The 18,431-nt window shown below is 39.7% G+C and overlaps 1 protein-coding gene across 3 annotated transcripts in view; it reads left to right on the top strand.

Moving 5' to 3' along the window:
- CCDC88C (coiled-coil domain containing 88C) overlaps positions 1-18,431 on the top strand; it is a 102,661-nt gene that overhangs the window by 69,967 nt on the left and 14,263 nt on the right. For all 3 annotated transcript variants that reach the window (XM_017813794.1, XM_017813795.1, XM_017813796.1), the window contains exons 13-21: positions 77-258; positions 3,765-3,902; positions 5,340-6,410; positions 8,622-8,749; positions 9,624-9,765; positions 10,374-10,562; positions 10,934-11,095; positions 12,211-12,488; positions 17,158-17,301. In XM_017813794.1, coding sequence (XP_017669283.1) covers positions 77-258; positions 3,765-3,902; positions 5,340-6,410; positions 8,622-8,749; positions 9,624-9,765; positions 10,374-10,562; positions 10,934-11,095; positions 12,211-12,488; positions 17,158-17,301 — 2,434 coding nt within the window. The remainder of the gene's footprint in view (positions 1-76; positions 259-3,764; positions 3,903-5,339; positions 6,411-8,621; positions 8,750-9,623; positions 9,766-10,373; positions 10,563-10,933; positions 11,096-12,210; positions 12,489-17,157; positions 17,302-18,431) is intronic.

The following is an 18,431-nucleotide window of genomic DNA, read 5'->3' on the forward strand; positions in this document are numbered from 1 at the left end:
AGTGAATCTTACACACCTCGGAAGGAGATGTTTGTGAATTGATTAGTGCCACCTTCTGATTCTCATGTTTTAACAGCCAGAAAGTCCTTTGTGTTTGAGTTGAATGAATGTGCTTCGAGTCGCATACTGAAGCTAGAGAAGGATAATCAGAGCTTGCAGAACACAATCCAAGAGCTGAGAGATGCATCCCTGACCTCCAGAGAGAGCAGCCTAAAGTTTGTGGAACTGGAAAAGGAAAATCAACAGCTTAGTAAAAAGGTAATTTGCTCACAGGAACAGAGCTCTTCGGTTTTTAAACGCAGTGCACGAAGGGCTGCACAGCATTCCTGAATGATGAGGGATTGCGGGGAATTCACCCATGTTCCCCATAAGACTGAGCATTTTTTTGGGCCCATCTATTTAAGCGCATTCTAATGCAATTAAGTTTTAATATTTGTATTCTGTTGCCTTCTACTTCACTGCCTACTTACTTACATCATTGTAAGCAAAAGTGTTTTTTGGTGCCTGTTTGCCCCGTCAGATTGTACTGTTGTGTCCCATTTTGTCGTCTTATGGCAGTCACTACTAGGCAAGGAATCTGTGGTCACATTGAACTATTTTTGGTTTTTGAAAGTTTTAATAATATTTCCATGTGAGTCAAATAAATCACACAGGTGAATTCAGGTTATTATTTTTTAAATGTCTTTCTTGCTGTCCAGAGTCCTGGATCAGCTTTTTCTTTGTCTTGTCCTTTTGGCTGTTATAAATTCTCTCATGTGTGTCTCTCTTTCTGCAAAGATTTTGTTTCTTCTAGTCTTTGTAACATGCAGGTCATCACTTTGTAAATTTACTTATATATATGTGTGTTGCACTCTGTTATTAACTGTGATTACATTTAGCTCAAAAGCCAGCTCAGTGCTTGTCCTTGTGAAATGCACTGCTCAGTTCACCTCCAGCTACTAGCCTTATTTGTGTCTGACCAGTAACTTGAGTCCTCAAATATGATTAATTGAGCCAAGTGCTGCTGAGGAAAGAGAATGCTTGCTACTCTAAGTATAAAACAATTTTCATGTCAAATTTTTCCACGTTCCACACAATTTGATAAATTATCCAGAATATAAGGCTCATTTCTCCTTTTCCCATTACTGCTCTAACCTGTGTGTGTGAGACATTGATGCAAAGATTTCTGTTCTGTTTGGCTTACCTATGAACTAACTGAATGCTTTAAAGGACAAGGGGAGAAATGCTGGTTGTGGATTACCTGATTGTAACAAGCAGAGCGCCCATTTCTCTGCCAGGGAAAACAGGTATCCATCACTGGATCATTCCATCTTCTGGAGAGATTCATTTGCCAAGTAGAGACCAGTTCTGCTTCTTGTCATTCCTTTGTGAACAAGGAAAACTGCACAAGTTCAGTTCACTGTAATCTTCTTTCCACACTTCCATTTATGACCTGTTGGGTATAAGTAATTCAATCCTGCTCTAATTTACATGCTTAAAATTTGAGACTGAGGCATAGAAAGCACTCAGCAGATACCTGTGGTGTACAGCAATGTAAGTCACTTGAACAACTGTGGCCAACCTTTGGCTTTGCCCCAGGCAGATTCCTGTGGGCACCTCCCGTTATGGCACTGTATTGGTGCCAACAGTTGTGATTCCAGAATTAGTCTGATATTTTTGATGATGATGAATGCATTGACATGGTGGGGTCACCTACAGGTCTGGCAGTTCTATAAGACAAAAACCAGTAGTGGGGAACCCCTGTGTGGTGAAAAGAGGACACCACATATATCAAACCAATTAAGAAAAAAATAGCAGGTAAAAATACTATTGTTAAGAGAAAGTAAAATGCTTGAAATCTTCACCAGAAAAACATAGAATATGATAGGAGCTGCTGACTGAATACCACAGGCCAGTCAAGTTGAAGGACTTCACCTCCCATTCAGGAAAATTTTGGAAAAAAAGTCAGTAGGCAGCATTCTGTCTGTGCAAGACAATGAGTATCAGTTTACAGAGACCTGATACATCATATGTAAAATAATCTTGATTTGAGATGTTTGAATTTGTTTTAATCTTGCCTTTCTCAGATATATTTTTTACTTCTCTCACACATGTATCCTCTCAATTAGAGGGTACCCATGTCCACAGCAGGGTGTGCAAAGGGGAGAGGGAAAATAATAGGCAAAGTCTCTGCGATTCACTGCAGAACAGTTACTACAGTAGGCAGGGGAAAGTGTAACAGTTCTTGAGGACTGTTAAAGTCAAGCATGTATAAGTCAGAGGACAAAAGATAAAGAAGTGTTTTTCTTAAATGTTGTGTGCCCTTGGGGTTTTTTTTGCAATTTTCCTGAGATACCCATAGTAAAATCTTGCCTCCCTAAAGTCGTTTAACTGGGCTGAGACTTCATCCACTCTCTGGGACTTCCAAAAGTTGTTGTTCGAGTATGGTTGTCTGTCAACTGATCTAGTGCTTAGAACCATCATGTAGCCAAAATAGGATTATTCAGGTAGTACAATAGGAGATGTTATGAAGGAAAAGTCACATATATCTTTTTTTCCTTTCTTGCAAGGTTTTCAGAGGAGCTAATAATAGAAGACCTTCCTTTTGGGCACAGTCAAGTAGTAGCAGTCCAAGTACTGCTCTGTTTTCTCTGCCTTTCTGACTTACTGAAATAAGCTGTAGACAGTAATGTCTTGCTTGCCTCCAGTTTTCTGGGAAGTGCAAATGAAGATCAGCTATTGCTGAGCTACTGAGTTTGTTCCAGCTTTCCCTGTACAGCTCCTTTGAGACCAATGAACCTCAGCATGGTTACATTTCTAACTGTTAAGCCCTCCTTATCTCCAATCTGGGCAGCCCCTGCTTGTTTAAACACTTCCTATAATGAGGCGCATGTTGACATAAGCAGAGCCCAGCCTCCAGCTATTTCCCACTTTTAAGTTATGTCTAATACCTCTTTCACTGACATTTTCACTGTTGACAGAATTCATAATACCAACACAAAAATGAGCTGATACTTGTGCAGAGCTGTAGGTGCTCACAGTACTTTACAAGCTTAAAAAGGAGCACTTCCTGACTTGGGGAGCCTAGCCTAGCTCTCTGAGCCTCTGGGTTCTACATACTGAAGATTTACTGCTTTTCAGTTCTTCGTGCATTATGAGTACAACTTTAAAAAGGAGTGAGTATGAAAACATCATTCACTGTAGGACTGGAGCCTTATTCACAGATCGTTCAAATCCAGTATTGTCACCCGCTGGGGAAAAGAGGGCCGACAGAACACAGGGAGAGGGAAGGTAAACTTGGTAATTCCAGTGCTTTACTGCTTTTCCTCCATTCCTGTTTTAGGTTTGGTGTTTTGTTTTTTTTAATGCTGTTGCTCACTGAAGTGGCCTAATAACTTTCTCTGCATTCACTGATAGAGTAAGACCATCAGTAATGGAGAGGGTAGGAGGAGGCAAGACCCTCAGAAAGGTGAGGACCAGAATCTTAATCACTGCTGACAGGAGCATAACAGAGCATTCAGGCAGACAGGTGAACGAAGCATTTTTTACTGCTATACCTTATATATTCTGATCTTGATAGGCATGAAGGAGATTCTTGGCCCTGTGAGAAAAACAAAACAGTCCCTTTCCTCCTCTGAGACTGGCAAGCTGCAAAAGGGAAGGATTTAATCTTTGAGCCATAGTCCCCATCTCATATCTCTCTGGTCTTCAGAATAACTGAAAAGTGCAAACAGTCCTTGTGTCAAACTGTGGATGATGTGGTTTGCTGTGTTCTCTCCACACAGATTGAGAAGTTGCAAAATCAAATTGAAAAAGAGAAGCAAAGTAATCAAGATTTGGAAACCTTGAGTGAGGAGCTGATAAAAGATAAAGAGCAGCTACAAGTCGTCATGGAGACTCTAAAAGCTGACAAAGACAGACAGGTGCAAACTTCACAAATATAATTTAACAACATATGCTCAGTTGTGGTAATTTAGTGATGTCATTTAGAGCATGAGGTTCTCTCAGGGAGATAGAGCAATTTGAGAACTATTAAGTGCAGGTTGAACTCGTTCAAATATAGGTTAAAGGCTTCTTCGAGTGAAAAGGCCCAGCATGTTTTGCTAATTACTGCTCTTGTTACCATAAGGGAATCTGTCCTGTTTATAAGGACAGATCTTCCCTCTTTGAGGAAAAAAGCCCCTGGATCTTACTAAATGGAATACCAACTGGTTTTAGGATGTGCAAATAAATCCCCATTTTATTGCAGAAGATTGGTCTTTTGCCAGCTGTATGACCTGATCAGTTCAGTTGAGGTTTTTTAGCCACGCAGCCTTTTTTGCCCTGTTTAAAAAAGATGCTGAGAAAGCATTTATGTCTTCTGGATTGATATTTTAAATGCCCCTCAGTTTTTACTGCTGCGCTGCAGTTCATGTGCAATGCCTGGAAACTCTCTTGTTACAGGTTTGTGCAAGGTATCATCTGTATTAATTTGACTAATGAAGAAAACACAGACATAGATCATTAGAGACTGGTCTGAATATTCTCAACCTGTATTAAAATTTACTCTAAGTTTTTGTGAGGTGAAGATTAAATAGAAAAATGTCTTATTTGTGTAGTCCTTTTCATCTTGAGGGATTCTTACCCAGACTTTTCCCTGGGAAACTGCACTTTACCAACAAGGTCTTACATTTCAGTTAAAACAAGTATAAACTCTCTGTGGCAAGAATTAATAAATGCCTCAAAGGTAGGGTAGAAAGTAAAACCAGAAATATCCTCAATTGTCAGAAAGGGGCAGATTTGGATTTTTTCAAGTGTAAGTACTTTTGATTTCTGTGGCTGTTGCCTGGTATAAGAATCAAATACAAATTGCAGTCTAAATTACAGTTGCATTAGCTGAAACTTGACCAGTGGGATAAATGTACTGTCCTTACAGAAAGCGTGTCCTTAATGACATCTATAGCTGCTCTACATTTTCAAGTATTCTGAGCTTTCTGACACTTTATCAAAGATAATTTCAGTCTTCAGATCCCAAAGATGAAGGTAAACCTGGGCAGAAAGATAACCTTTATTAAGAATGATTTGTAAGAAAGCATGTTCTCCAAGTGTTCTTTGAAGGTCTTCTTTCTCCTTCTTCCTCAGCTGTCTTAGCTGGTAGCAGGAGTATAGCACTATTTTCAATTTATGAAAATTATGGGTTACCGGAGGTAACAAGTTTTTTCAGTAGTTTGGGTTCTTGGTTATAGTCTGGGAAAACTGTTGAGAAATTTGTCTTGGATTAAATGGATATGGTTTTGTTAACAATAATCTGTCTGCTTTAGGACTAATTTGTACTGCATTTCTAAGGTAGATGAGTAACATTTTCATGACTGTTTATGTAGATACAGGACCTTAAACAAGAAAATGATCACCTTAATCAAGTCGTCTTATCCCTGAGACAAAGATCACAAGTGAGCAGCGAGGCAAGAGTGAAAGATATTGAAAAAGAGAACAAAATCCTTCATGAAACAGTTACTGAGACAAGTAGCAAACTGAGCAAGCTGGAATTTGAGAAGAAACAATTGCAAAAGGATTTTGACCAGGTTAGAGAAAAAGTGGAAAGAGTGGAAGAAATGGAAAAAGAACTCCACCGGCTGGAGAGGGAGAATGAACAGCTCACAAAGAAGGCAGCAGTAATGAAAATAGTGACAGAAAAAGTGGAAGTTCTTGAGCAGGAGAATGGGGATCTAGAAGTGGAAAATAGGAAGCTAAGAAAATCCTTGGACACACTGCAGAATATTTCCATCCGGCTTGGGGACCTGGAAAGGGACAACAAGCAATTGGATGAAGAAAATCTGGAGCTTAGAAGAGTGGTGGAGACCATGAGATTTACCAGCACAAAAATGGCACAAATAGAAGCAGAAAATAAAGACTTGGAGAGGGAGAAAGAGGACTTAAGAAAGAATGTGGAAATGTTAAAAGCAATGAACAAGAAGTCAGAGAGACTGGAGCTAAGCTATCAGAGTGTCAACTCTGAAAACCAGAGACTTCAGCAAATTGTGGAGAACAGCAATAAAAAGATCCAAGAGTTAGAAAAAGAAGTACAGGGAATGGAGAGTGAAAATCAGGTCCTCCAGAGAAACCTTGAGGAGCTAAAGGTTTCTGCCAAACGACTAGAGAGGTTAGAAAAGGAGAACAAAGCCCTAGAACAAGAAATGTCTCAGCTTGAGAAAGACAAAAAAATGCTAGAGAAAGAAACAAAACGGCTTTGGCAGCAAGTGGAGCTGAAAGATGCTATTTTGGATGATAGTACAGTAAAGTTGGCAGTTGCTGAGAAAGAAAACAAGACACTAGAAAAAGAAATTGCTCGATTCAGAGATTCATCTACTAAGCTGAAAGAATTTGAAAAGGACAATAAAGATCTGCTAAAGCAAGTGACAATTGATAAGAGAACACTAGCTACATTGAGAGAGGTAATCAAAATAATTCTACTGGGTTGTATGATGCTATTTTTTTTCAGGTCTGTGAGTTACCTGAGGGAGACATCTCTCCCATAGGAGATCTTCACAGCCTTAACAGCCATCACTGGACAGTGTTGCCTTGGGGAATGGAACATGCCAAAAAATGCAATGTACTGCTTTGTGCCCACAACACAGTCTCAAAATGACATCTTTTTTCGTGCAGAATAAGGTTTTAACACAGCTCCTATGTGGTGTGTGTAAACCAAAGACTTCGGTACTTTCTCTAACCCTGTGACCACAAAATTGTTTGCTAACATGAGAGCTTCAGTAGGGGAGATTGAATCTCAAGCCTAGAAGTTAGAGCACTTGTTGAGGACCCATTGACATCCCTGTTCTGAGACAGACAAGAACCATCCCAGATGGCCAACCTAACCCTTTCAGTAACAGCTGCACCAGGTCTCCGCTTTACAGCTCCTTACAGTGTTTTTCCCCAGAAGCTTCCCTGCTGAGTGAGAGTGTGCCAAGTAGCAGTGCTCTGTTCCCATACCGAGCATTAGGACATTGGCAGTCTAATGATGTGTGTACTAGAACCTGACACTCATTATATGAGCAGATTCAGGTTATTGCAACTTGCTCTCATTGCCTGTCCCAGCTGCTGATGTCCTGCCAAAAACAGGTTTTCCGTGAAAGAACATTAAAAGGAAAAAGGATTGTGCTGCAGTAGCTCAGTGAAATAAGTAAATTTAGCAAGACTAATGTAGTAAGCAATTACTTATTTGAAGGTTTAGTTTTATTTTAGTTTTTGAAGCATTAGTTTAATTTTGAGGAGGATAAATAAAGTCTTATCAGAAACATTTGAAACAGTCCCAAGATATGTTTATATCTTTAAAAATAAAACAAATAGTAGCATTTCTGAGAAGGCTTCTTTTTAATCTTTCCCTTCTCAGGCTTTTGCAAATTTCCAGTGGTGTAGACCCATCTTCTTTTCCTTAGTTACTTTCTGTAGATTCTGCAGAAGGAGTTCATGGATATTGAAAGGACCTATTTACAGACCATTGGACTGGCACTGACCTAAAACCATACCTTTTTTTCCTTACCATGTGAATGAATGCATGGCTAAATTTGTGCTATCAGAGGACTATTGAATACCTACAGTTTAACCAAGTATTTTTAAAGATTTTATTCTTGCTTCTGTTGAATATTCAGGATAATATTTTTTTTCTTTACTTGCAGTGCTTCAGTAACTTTGTTGTTCTTTCTTTCTGCATTGTTTAGGAAAACTTTAAGCAAAAAATATGAGCAATGTAGATCTCTATGGTACATTTATATTTCAGAGAATTTTGAATGGTAGGGATCTTTGCACTTAGCCATGCCCCAAAAATAATTTGTTCCTTACAGAAATGCAGGCTGGTATTATGTCTTCTCAGGCCATTTCCACACAGACTACTCACTGTCATAACAGCAAATCACTGTCCCAATATACCTTCTGCTACAGCTCCATCAACTCTCCCCCTTGTATGACTTCCTCGTCAGATTCTGCTTAAGTTTCTTCCCGAAGAAACCCAAATGGAACCAGACTGCACCAGTAGATACCAGAATAAGTGACCAATCTCTCTAGTCTCCAGAGCTGTCCTGTTTCTTGGACTACAATGTAAATATGCTTTTTAAATTTTGGGCAGTAATTCACCATATCTCAGAAACTCAGTGTGCTGTTCACTATTGACCTTGTAACCAAGTCCCTTGAAAATACCATCTTAGCCATATTATCTCAGGAAACTTTCATCCTGAAGTCCTGTCACTCCTCTGTGTATATGCCAGTGCTGACAGGGCTTTTTGTCTTAGCTTAGAGGTGGGAACTCCCTCTGCTGGTGTCCCCTGCCCTGCACACATCTCTCTGTGGCACAAAGATGGGATGTCTCCTGGCCCACACACATTCCTTCTTTTGGCAGGTGGGCATGATGCCAGCATTGGCCAAAGTAATTCAGTACAGTGAGTGAGACAAAGGCCGAAAGAAGCATTCTACAGATTTATTTCAAGTAACCTATAAATAAAAGCAATCAGTTTAATTCTGCTTTCAGCTGTCACTGATGAAGAATTTTAACTGACCTGCTTGAAACTAGGATTTTATGCTATGACTTTTTCAGTATTTTAAAAAAAATATATATTACTGGATAATTATCACCACCCTTTGCATAGCAACTAATCATGTTAGTGCTGTTACAGGATTTGGTCCTGGAGAAGCTGAAGAGTCAACAATTGTCTAGTGAGCTAGACAAACTGAGCCAGGAACTGGAGAAGATAGGATTGAACAAAGAGCTGCTACTAGAGGATGACAATGGCAATGGTGACACGTAAGGAAACTGAACTTTCCTAGTCACTTTTGAGCTCAGCCTAACTCAAGCCCTTTACCTTTCTTTTTTGGTTCTCATCTGTCTCGTTCCAATTGCCTGTAACAATTTTGGATATAAACTGCATTTTTCTGAGGCAAGCTTGGCAGTATACTGTAGGTTTTGCAAATTGTTTTCTTGGGTGGAAGGAAGAAATGTTATTTTCTCTCTCCATGCTAGCAGTATTACTACAGTTTCACTGTACTCCCCAGCAGAGTAGCTATTTTAGCATGTATTTTTTTTATAGTCTCTTTACAAGTAAGAACAGTGTCTATTCAACAGTGTCTATCATTAATCCATGTAATTGGTGATCTAGCCACCTGTTAACATAAACATAGATGCTGCCTAAGAAATTCCTGATTTCAAGAAATTCCTTTGCAAGTCCTACAGTGATGAACAAAGAAAACCCCAACACAACCACCCATGTGTATAAAGGCTTCTTGGTAAGACCTAATTAGAGAAGCATACCCATCTCATAGGAGTCTTTAGACTGTGAATTTTTCTCCTTGTCAAGAATATAAAAAGAGTCATGAGAAGAAATTTCTGTAAAGTAATTAGGGCAAAAAGAGAAAAACTTTTTTTTTCAAGTTACATAACTCTATAGAACCATGCTGGTGTTACCTCTGTCAAAATTGACTGGATTTTCCAAAAGCAACTTCTCCAGCTATAATCTATCAGTAACAATCTGCAGCAGTAGAGGGAATAATTTTCCTGAAGAATAAAGCACATGTAATTTAATATGTAGTGAGATTTGGAATGGGTGAAGGTGAAGTCTGCTGTATAGATGGTGGTTCATATCCTTGTGGCAGAATTGGAGAGCTGTTATCGTGTTTTTCAGAAAATACAAGGTTTTGGAGAGCAAAACTGAGTCAGCACTAAAATCAACACTAGCTTTGAAAGAGGAAAAGATTGCAATGCTGGAAGCTCAAGTGAAAGACTCTCTGAACTTGAACCAGCAGTTACAGAATGATCTAAATATGGTAAGAGGTTAACTGACTTTTAATCGTTCACATTGCAGTTCTGCACATTCACATGTTTGGGTTTTTTTTGAGGAGTTGTTGTGTGGTTTCTTGTTTTGTTTTTAAGAACAGTCTGGCTCTGTCTGCCCCTCCCCATACACATGCTTCCCAAGAACCTTTTTTGACTGGACTGCCTTTTCTTGTCCCTTTCTATATAATGACACCAAATTCATAAAAAATTTGAGACTGGGGCACAGCAGGAGGGGTTTTTTGCATGATTGCTCTTTGCAGATCTGTTTTCCCATGGGGTTTTTTTCATTGCCATGGTCTTGTTTTTCTGCCTTGTTTAGTGGAAACATAGGCTGAGGAAGGCTGCAGTTGAAACATCTCACATAAGAACAGCCTATTTGTTAGGTGACAATGACCTTGAGTCAAGGGGCACCAGACTGGAGGCCAAGAGATGTGGATTCTTCTGCTTCTCTGTGTCTCAGTTTCCCCATCTGTGCAGTGAGTGTTGTTGAAACTTTGAAAGTCTGTACAGTGCAAGAGAGAAGCATCATATCCCTTCCTTATTAATACATAATCCCAGTTCACTCAGTGTTGAAGGTTGTTACTTGTTGGCTTTGTAGATGAAGAAGGACTTTGATGCACTTAAGCAGACTCAACAGGATGGGCAGTATGACCAGAATTCACTGAGATGTTCAGCACAGGAACTCATTCCCAACCAGCCAATGAACGAGAAATTGGAAATGGGACACGAAGAGGCTACCATAGAGCTGCTGAAACTGAAGGACAGAGCAATTGAACTGGAAAGGAATGTAAGCCTTTTCTTGTTTCCTCTTAGCTCATAGACTTCTCTTGCGATCAGGAATGGGTTACTGGAAACCAAATTTTTGAGTTAAAGGAATCTGGTGGGTTTTCTGGAGCACCTAAGCCTATTAAATCCGTTGGGAGTCTCCTAGGACTGCATGGGACTTAAATGCTTCATATGTCTCGTGTTCCTTTGCAGAGATTGATCCCATGTATAACATCTGTCCTGCCTTCATTTAATGCTGGGAAGAGTTTGCTTTTGCATGTTTGTTGCAGAATGGTCATCACCAATTGGTTCTTATCTTTCATAGGACTCCAGATGATCAGAACAGCTGTTTCTTTTCTTCCTGTCACCCCTTCAATGCCACCTCTCTTTCAGAACGCAGCCCTGCATACTGAGAAGCAGCTCCTTAAAGAACAGCTAAAGCATTTGGAAACACAGAATGTCTCCTTCAACAATCAAATCCTGACACTACAGAAGCAAAATGTCTTCCTTCAGGAGCACAATACTGCCCTGCAGACGCAGACAGCCAAACTCCAGGTCAGGACAACCTTGCACCTCTGTGCCAGGAGACAGGATTTGATTATAGTAGTGTAGAAGATGACAGCAAATAAGTAAATGTTTGTGTTGGTAGGCTGATGTAAAGATAAGGCCCATAAGGTGGAGCTTAGTTTGAGGTCTGAATTTCTCCAAGGTAGGAGGGAAATTGGCTCTGTAGCTAATATCTGGTAGCTGTCTTCAACAAGAAGGAGTATTTAGAGAGAATTTGTTAAAAACAATGCAACAAAATCCAGATGTGTTGCTCCAGAGGCTGCACTTCTAAAATTAAAGAACTTTGCTCTTTTTTTTCTGTTAATGCTATGCCTGTGAAAGACCTTGGAAGAAATGGAAAGAGGACACAAGTCAACTCCCAAGAGGCATTGTAGCAATGAGTTCGAATCACAGTTTTCATACTTTCAGACAAAATGTCAAAGTTGGCAGTGGTACATTTACTCTTAAAAATTACTTGAATTTTGAAAAAATAATCTTAGCTTGGGAAAGAGTCCAGTTTTAATGGACAGCATTGGATTAGCTCTAATTTTTTTTTTTGTGACTTTCACTTTACAAGTTTTTCCTCTTGCATGCTCAGAGGTTTTTTTTGTTGTTGTTCTCTTTAATTATTTCTCACCTGTATTTGAGTTATATTAGCAACATATAAACTCAATGCACTACCTGTTTACTGAAACCAGACTTGTTAGGAGTACTGTGCACATACACAGTGGTGTGGTTAATATTTTTGAGTTTGGGTGAACTTAAGTTTTCATTACTTGTACACAAATGTGGGATAACTTTTGACTTTGTACATCATTGTCAAGAAGTGATTGAGTTATGAGTATTCCATCTCATCTCGGTTTTCAGGCTCAAGAGCTTCTAGTAAAACAATTTGGAGGTTATTGTGATGATTTTCATGCTGCTAATAGCATGGTTTTACATGGTGCATACTACCAATAGTAATACCAAAATGATGCCAAATTGTCAATAGATGTCTTAAGTCTAGAAGGCAATGGATGCATTCTTGACTAACTCTGTATGGATAGAAGGTTCTACAAAATGTTTGTTGTATGTACCAGTAGATGTGAATAAGTAATACTTTCTTTCTATTTGAGAAACTGTAGGTAGAAAATTCAACTCTCAGCTCCCAGAGTGCTTCACTGATGGCCCAGAATGCTTTACTCCAAAATCAGCAGATAGCCAAGGAGAATGAGAATGAAAATCTACTAAAACAGAAGGAGCAGCTGAAAGCAGAGTATGAGTCATTGCTTCAAGACCATGAACACCTTGCTTCACTGCATGAACGGCAGTCTGCAGAGTATGAAATGCTAATAAACCAGCACAGCTGCCTGAAAACATTACACAAAAACCTGGATCTGGAGCACAAAGGTCTGGGTGAGAGGTAAGCTCACTGCTCAGGGGTATAAGTGTAGCCAGAATGTGCCCATGTTACTATTTTAGCCTTAAATGTTGGTCTGCAATTTCAAACAGAAATTACTAAATTGTTCCTCTGAAAAAGTGTCTGCTCATTCTTGCTGTCATTAGGACATTGCAAAGCTCTAGACTGTAGATTTTAGACCTCTAAAGGTGGCAGACCAGAGGTGACTCTGGTGACATTTAGTAACCATGGGCTCGAGTATTGGGAATGCTTTGTCAGAAGTAGCCTAAATGCCTTTACTGCATTTAAGGATTTGTGTTATAATATCATGAAGCTTTAAAAGGATTTCCCCAGTTCTACTGTGCGTGGTATTGCTTCTCATCATGAAGTCTGCAAGTCACATAGGTAGTTGCCCATGTGTGAGTAGTATATATCTTGAGAAATTTAAACCATTGAAGTTTGTGTGTGGCATCAATGTCATGTCAAAGGAGGCTCTCTGAGGGAAGCCACATTGACCCAGCTATGAGATAGTGATGTATTACGTATTTTCTTCTAGTTCTCGCAATCTAAAGCTTTTGCTTCAGGCCCTTCAATTGAATTAGGAAATCGGCAATCTGTTTATTGTTTAGTCTCTAGTCACTGTCATTTTCTGACAACTGTGTATGGATTGAACAATATACATAATGTACTACAACATAAATGCCACTCTGCCCGCCTCTCAAAACTTTTGTTATACATTTCAGCGATTTTCCTCAAAACACTTTTATTTAGGTTTAATTTCCATGCAAGATCATGAGTTGGGTTCAGACCAACTCAGTGGTGATCCTTTATGGTGGACTGGAAAACTGGCGCTAAACTTTTCTTTCCCGAAGACTAAGGAACTGGCAAATACAATGTGTAGTAGATTTTTATAAAATACAGAAATAAACTGATTGTGATTAAAATATCCACTGGGGCTATGTGACAGGACAGCTGCTTGGCTGTCGACTAAATGAGCTGTAAGTGATTTCACAGACACTGTTTCTGCTTACCAAGTCTTTCTCAGACTGATTAATGGTTCTTGTTAATTCAGGCTTTGCTTGAGATTATCACACTGCTGCAGTGTGTTAAGGCAGTGTTCTTTCTTTGCTTGATGAGTACCAAATATTAAACAACTCTAGCTTAAGGAAAAAGTATTTTTCAAAAAATAGGTTATCTGCAGCAATAAGTGCTCCAATCGCCAGTGTAATGAATAATAATTTGAACTTCTGTTTCTGAGATGTGACTGCCAGTGAGAGATGTTGCAGGGGAGCAGATGGTGGCCTTCCCTACACTCAAAGCAGGTTGAGTTTGGCAGTTTTAAGAGTGCAGTGTCCTCCTCAGCAGATCAGTCTCAAAAGATACTTATCAAGGTGATTTGTCCAAGGACAAATGGATACCTGTGTATCCATTTGACTGTCAGGAAACAGCCACTTTTTTGAGTGTGTATTTTGTTTTCCCTCCATCATATGCTGTGCAGTTCAGCTGGCTGAGGGAGCAGAAGGGAGAAACAGCTATAAGAAAACTGTTTTCTTATGCTACTCTAAGGCATTTAACTGCTAAAATGGAATATCTCACTTTCAACTTCAGCTATAATGCACCACCTGCTAAATTTTCCCCAGAGCAGCTCAGTGCAGCCAAGAAGTTTGCTTGTGTGGTGTTCAAGAGAAGGGTTTTGCTTGTCACAAGTCCAAGGTAATTGTTTTTTCTCAGTTAGTGACAGCACTGTAATCATACTTCTGGTGCTTAAGGCATAATTACGCTTCTGCACAAACCTATGACTGCAGCTCATCTAGAAAAATCCACAGCAACTTTAGCTAGTGTGTGGACACCTAGCCCTGTGTACAGCCAAGGTCCCCAAGGTTCGTGCAGTTCACTCTGGTGCATTCTAACCACAGACTATTTTCTGCACCTGAGCAAACTTCATCAAATCTCTCTTGGTTCTGTCTGCACAGTATTAACACTGAAATGTGGATTTAATAATGGGTTCTGTGTAACTGCAGTGAAATGACCTGTCATAGCCCAGCAAACCACAGACATGTGGGTTTGACTTAGCAATAAAAGGACAGTTAGTATGCTGCGGTCTTTTACCATTAATAGCAGTTTTTTAGCTTTGCGGTGTTTGGCTGACACAGAAAGGCTGGCCTTTCCTGTTGCATTTTAAAATTGCTTTACATACTGCACGTTACTAAGGGAAGGTAATAACTTCCTAGCTATGATTGATTAACAGATCCTTGAGCATTTCTTTGTAGCTTACTCTGGAGAAGTCTAATCCTGCAGAGACACTGAAAAAACAAACGCTGCTGTGGAGGGTTGCATATTGCACGGAGTTGTATTATTATGTTACCAGTGCTTTTTTCTGGGTTCCTATTGTTACATGGTTTTTATCATAGCTGGGCATTTTTTAAGTTCTCACAGTCACAAATACCTGCCCTCAGTATTCCTCTTAAAAAAGCAGCAGAAAGAGTGAAAGCCAAAAGGAGTAAAAAGGAATATGATTGTTCAGTCCTAGGAATGAATTGTGTCAGAACCACAATGGATTCCATATGCATGTTTTTTTTAAACCCTTCCGTCCAAGAGCCTGAAGCTTAAAAATGAACATGAGTATTGAGTAGTCTACAGGATGGGTAAGCTTGTCCCTGGTGGTAGAGCTTGTCAGGTGGCACAGATTGTGCTCAAATGGTGGACTCTGTGCTAAATCTGGAGTACAAGAAAACTTTGCCTGATGACTTCATTAGAGCTCTGGTGATGTAGAATCATGTGCATTTTTGCAGACAGTCTCTTCTTTCTTACCTTTCATCTAACAACTAGGAGAGCAGCTGTGGTCTACCTCAGGCTCAGTGTGGCAGCCTGTGGTGCTGGGCCAGGCTGGTAAAACTGGACTGGTATGCTGCTTCCCTATAAATAGCCCTCCTTAAAAAAAGAGGGCTTGGATAAAAATGAACGGAGTAACCCTATCATACAGAAATGGCAAAAGAATTTACAACACAGTTTCTGCAGAGGCAGCCATGGTAATCTCTGCCAAAGGACTGACTGCAGAGTTTGTCTTAGACTCTGGATTGGCATGCATTCTGTCTAAAATCCCTCTTGGAGCTGGATGTGAAACCCTCCTCTGCTTTCAGGTTCTTCCATTTGTTGTACGGACATTGAATTTGAAATGTCCCAGAGCTGAATGGAGGAAGAAAACAAATAAATAAGGTTAATTAAAGTCTACTGCTGTTACTAGGAATGAATAGCATAAAGCAGCTTTTGTCTGGGAGACAGGTACTTTTCTGTGTGGCCCTTCAATGGACTGGAATTTGGGACAGGCTGTAATTTGACCCTGGGATGAAGGGAATGGTAGCCTGAAAGAAAAACAAGTTGGCAGGAGTCAGTGTATTTGGTGCTGTCTGCTTATTTTGGTTTTGTTTTGGACTTTTCATGACTGCAGAGTAACTGTGCTCTGCATTCATCCCTGCTGGCATGAAAGATGATGATGATGCTTGTTCTCTTTAGTTTTTTAAGCAGTGCTGCATCTTCCACCTAATTTCTGTTTTAAATTGCTTAAAAGAATATTTCTCCATTACTGACACAGGTGTATCTGATATTTTGGGGCAATATCCGTTTATCACAGTCACTGAAAAATGTGCTGATGACTTTTGACATTCACTGCACCGGTGTCCTCAGTGGCCTCTGCTGGTGTGTGTGTATGGGCACAGATCCTGACAGAGGCCACCAGAGTTAAAAAATCTGGGAACAGCTTGCTGTTTTGTGATCTCAATCCACCTCGTTTTTTGCAGCATTTTCTGAATGCAGGTGGTGTAGCACCTCAGGGAGGCTGAGCCTGCCTAACATTTACCTGTACCAAATATCAGGGGAGTTATTCCACACCTCTGTTACTTTAGCATTCCAGAGGTCAAAATTAAAGACAGAGTTGATGGCATCAGCCCTCTGTCTCTACCCATCTCCCCACCCTGAGTGGTTTATGTGCAAGTTACATAACCCAAATAACAGTGGCAGCCTCAATGCAAACACCAACATTGCTCTTGGTTTTCTCACTAGTGAACAAGTAGAGCCACTCAAGCAGGTGAGTCAGCCTCTGCTTACAAGTATTTTGCTGTCAGCTCACTGATATTCTCCTCATTATCTGTCTGGAGTATGCAGGAGATTAGTACCTATGCAGGATGCTATTACCTGTGCATATAAACTAACATGCATTAGGTTGTTACCTAATAAACTCATTGCCTGCTTTCTTGTTGCTTTTTGTCTGCTGCTTTTTAGTCAGGTTTTTGACCCCTGCCCCTGACAATTACTTGTGAATGGGTTTCCAGTTCAGTGCTGCAGTTTCCATGCACCCTGGAGAATCTCACGTTTTTTACCAAATGACCAGAATCTGGAATTGAAGCAAGATTCTGTCAGTTGTGTTCCAGTTTGCTTAAAAAATGCTGCCTTTTTTGCCCCCCCCTTTTTTTTTTTCTGAAGCCCTCTCTGTTGACTTGTATACTAAGCCGAATTTTCATGCACAGTGTGGAAATCTTCAGCCTTGGTAGATGTTTAACCATGCACAAGGATGAAATTAAGCAGGCAGGAAAAAAATACTTTCTGGTCCTTTGGGTATTACCTATTAAAAATCTTAACCCAGAGGAAAGAAAATGTTTAAATGAAAGCTGAGAGTATGCTACTCTTCCTTTTGCAGATACAACAGTTTAATGAAACACAAGGCAGAATTGGAAGAGTTGGAATTAGTTTTAAAAACTGAGAGAGAGGTTCTGCAACAAGAGAGAAGATCAAATGCAATAACCACTGGGGAAAATCAGAAGCTGAGGGAGGAACTGGACAGGTATGGTTCCTTCTCTAAATTCTATACCATTAAAAAGTCAATTATGCAAACGATGGTTGTTTTGCTGTGTTGACTGTAATTCCAGAATACCTTCATTAATGTGTCTTCTTTTTTCTCAATTTCTGTCTTACTAATTTAATAATTTTAACTCATTTAAGATTTATCAGCTTCATGAACACTGTCATCAACTACTGTTAGTTGGTGCTTCAGACATGGTCTGATCCTGGGACCTTTGTTCATACAGAATAAGCTTCCACGTGTGGCTCAGTTCACAGGTGTTTTCTGCAATTGGCTCTTTCTAAGCACCTTTAGGCAGAACTGCAAATGTCCAACCACCCCAATAGTGTCTAGAATTCTGTGAAATTGTTCTTACTCTGCTTTTTTTTCCCTTAAGGAGAACTGGTTTGTGGTTTTTACACAATATGATTTTGCTCTTGAAGCTACCATTATTTATTTTCTGCTGCCCAGAAAAAACTGCTGTTTCTGTTATTAGAAGCAGGCTTAGTAACTCATGATCACTGGGTAGCTGGTAACTCATGGCAGAACCTCTTTCGAGAGCCAGCATCCAAACTCTACATAATGCAGCAGTAAAACATCCAGGATCCCTATATCCTTGCCACTGTTCATACTACAAAGGTGTTTTGAGGAACAGTTTAGTACAAGGGGCCAAGACTGTATGAAGTTAAAGCAGTGTCAGGTTAAATCATATTTAAAAGTCACATGTTAAGTCGAGTTACAGTTCTACAAGTGAACACTGCAGAGGAGGTTTCCTCAAGTTTGCTGTTTCTAACTCAGTTTCTCAGGGACAAAGAAAGATGTTGCAAAATGTTGAATGCAATGCTGGCAGAGAGGCAGAGGCTTAGCTGATCTGTCAGCAGATACGGAACTTCATCTTTTTTAATTATCTATTTATTTATGTCTTCATGATTTCTAGACATTTTTAGATTTATCAAAAGCTGTAAAAGAATACCACAGTATCATCTTACAATACTACAGTGTTTCACAGTTCAGGACACTTAAATGCTCCTTTTTTATGCATCAGGAAAAAAAAAATAACCTGTGAGTGTTTATTTGTGCCAGACAGAGCTGCCTTTATATATAAATGCTCTTAAATACATTGTGCCTCAGAA

This window comes from Lepidothrix coronata, unplaced genomic scaffold (genome assembly GCF_001604755.1).
Source record: "Lepidothrix coronata isolate B3197 unplaced genomic scaffold, Lepidothrix_coronata-1.0 Scaffold43, whole genome shotgun sequence".
Taxonomy (NCBI): Eukaryota; Metazoa; Chordata; class Aves; order Passeriformes; family Pipridae; genus Lepidothrix; species Lepidothrix coronata.